This window comes from Sinocyclocheilus rhinocerous, unplaced genomic scaffold, assembly GCF_001515625.1.
Source record: "Sinocyclocheilus rhinocerous isolate Xijiao unplaced genomic scaffold, SAMN03320098_v1.1 scaffold798, whole genome shotgun sequence".
Taxonomy (NCBI): Eukaryota; Metazoa; Chordata; class Actinopteri; order Cypriniformes; family Cyprinidae; genus Sinocyclocheilus; species Sinocyclocheilus rhinocerous.
Window position 1 is genome coordinate 564,796 of NW_015635037.1, and position 2,707 is coordinate 567,502.

Genomic DNA, 2,707 nt, shown 5'->3' on the forward strand with positions numbered 1-2,707 from the left:
GAAGACTGCAGTAATGATGCTGAAAATTCAGCTTTGCATCAAAGGAATGCAGTAAAAACAGTAATATTGGGAAATGTTATTACAATGTAAAATAACTATTTTCTATTAGAATATTGAAGTGTACAAATGTACACGTACGTTTTTGATTTGTACACTTCAATATTCTAATAGAAAATAGTTATTTTACATTGTAATAACATTTCCCAATATTACTGTTTTTACTGTATTTTTGATTAAATAAATGCAGCTTTAGTAAGCATAAGAGACTTTAAAAAAACAAAGCAAAAAATCAATCGGTCCTCAAAGTTTTGAATGATTCTTTAGTTTAACGACAAATGTTTTTTTTAAATGGTGCATATGAAAATAGTCTCTAAAAAGCTAATTAAATACAATCCAGTGAGAACAAGTCTGTGGACTGTGTTTATGCACCAGGTTTGTGTTATGGTACCTCTGACAGCCCCTCACACTGCACATGTGCCTGGATCCACTCCAGCCGGTCTGAGTTTTCTTTCTCTCGCACGCCTTCGTTGACTTGCGAGCACAGCTCTTCAGCCTTCTCCAGAGCCAGCCGCAGGTGACTGTGGTCCGGGTGGCTTTCTGGAGTGTTCTCTAAAATCTGTGCATGGAAGGAGAAGAAACACGAGACCATGGGTCCAGATACAAAAAGCCAAAGGGAAGTGATGTCAAAGTAAAAGAGTACAGATGGTGATGAATACATTGCTTCTTTATTTGCTTTTTAGCACATAAAGTTTCGTTTTCAGTGTGTCACTGGTTCTTCATACAGTAGTTGGGAAATAGTTGATTATCAACGTACGTTTTTGATGATGAGGGGGTATCGGGTGACTCTCTGCATGGGTTTGAGGAGGAAGCTGGACAGGGGCATTCCCTTACAGCGAGGGTCCATCGCCAACCGCTGTAAAACATGCAAACATACATAAAATATCAACTACGCAAGTCACTTCAAGTCCATTTCTATAGCCCTTTATACAATGCAGATTATACAATACAGATTGTGCCTCACAGAGATAAAATACGCAGACTCAATTATGAATTAACAATCAATAAACATTGTGGTTTTTCTTCAAAAAAATATAAAAATGTTGTTAAAACAATTTAAAAATGACTTGTTATTACAGTTAAAATCCGCGAACAATACCACAACAAAAACAGAAACTGGACATTTTAATAAAAAAACTTAAATTAAGCATTAAGCCATAGTCTCACCTTAACAAACTCTTTGAATTCGGGCACCTCGTCTGTTTTCTGCTGAATGAGGGTGGCTCCGTTGAGCTGGCAGCTGCAGAAGCGGATGTACGGCTGCATGTGAGGAAGCTGAGCCGTCAGGATGTCACCGATCATCTTCACTGGCATGCGCTCACCTGACATCTTCTTCCTCACCCGCAACGCCCTGGAGACAGTCAGAGAGGCATTCTGGGTAAGCCACGTAATGCTCATTATATGGAATTACATCTGATCTATTCTTATAGTTGTCTTAACATCTGTTTCATAAAGCTGCGAAGTATGAACATTTAATTAAATGACCTGACATGCTGCATTACTTTAATACACACTGATGCCCTGCATTCTCATTAACAGCTTTAGAGCAGTTTCTATCATAGAATAAACACAATTGGAGCTTAAACTGATGATGGAGTCAGGATTTTCTCTGTGTTAATCAGTAGGTGGCATACTTGAGCAGTTTAATGTTGCACATGATCAGCTCTTTCCAGTTGACAAAGATCATGGCCACCTCCTTCTCAGTCAACAATTCCGACTCCAGCAAAGGCTTCTGGAACGTCTGAAAGCAAACCATAAATATTGGTTAGAACTTTTAAAAATACAATTACATACTTATTAACAGCAGTTTCTTGACTTTTTTTAAACATCAAACAACAGAGCTGACTACTATTGATCTTGGCCACTCTATAGGCTTGATTAAACCTTCATTGCTTATGAGTTTTACCTCAGTGACTAGCTGCAGGTCATTGACATAGTTCTCCTCTGTAACAATAAGCTCATGTGTGTAACCCTGCCTCTTCCGTTCCACTGGGGTCAGCATGTCGAGCAGGTGGAGGTCGGCACACCCTGGGAAACGCACAGACGTCATGCAGTCACATCTCATGCTTAGATTAATACATTACAAAAAGATTAATAAATAATTAGTACATTAATTCAGTTGTAATTTAAGCAGACAAAAATCAAGCACTTGCAACAAACTTGTATTACTTTGGTAAGAATAATACTGGAAATTAAAGCTGAATGTTTTTTCTCTGTGCATTAAGTAAGCACTAATGTATGATCATTGCAAAACAAAGGGCCTGATATGAAGCGTATTACACTTATCAAATAAATAACTGGACATGCAACATTGATTTGAGTTGAACTTACTTCATTATGTGAGAAGAAAGAGATGACGGAGTGATACGAGGCATAACTAGCAGTTATTGTAGGAATACGCTCAACTATACAAAAATATTTGACCGCAGAATGCTGCGATTGCCCAATCAGAATCAATTATTCCAGACAGCTGTGTAACTAAATGTTCATTTACTTCTATAGAATATACATGCAGGCATATTACTCAAGCAATGCTGATTTTATGCTATACGAGTCATGAATGAATTATTATTGTGCATTCAAAAACATTACGCATGTGATATTGACACAATTGCTTCATCTGGTAGCAGATTGAAAATAAATAAATAAA

At 37.4% G+C, this 2,707-nt stretch overlaps 1 protein-coding gene across 1 annotated transcript in view; it reads right to left on the reverse strand.

Annotated features, from left to right (window-relative positions):
• Positions 1–2,707, reverse strand: part of LOC107746280 (intersectin-1-like) — a 51,305-nt gene that overhangs the window by 4,410 nt on the left and 44,188 nt on the right. Inside the window, 4 exon segments of the mRNA XM_016560415.1 lie at positions 449–616; positions 815–913; positions 1,225–1,408; positions 1,692–1,798. Of these exon segments, the coding sequence (XP_016415901.1) occupies positions 449–616; positions 815–913; positions 1,225–1,408; positions 1,692–1,798 (558 nt within the window).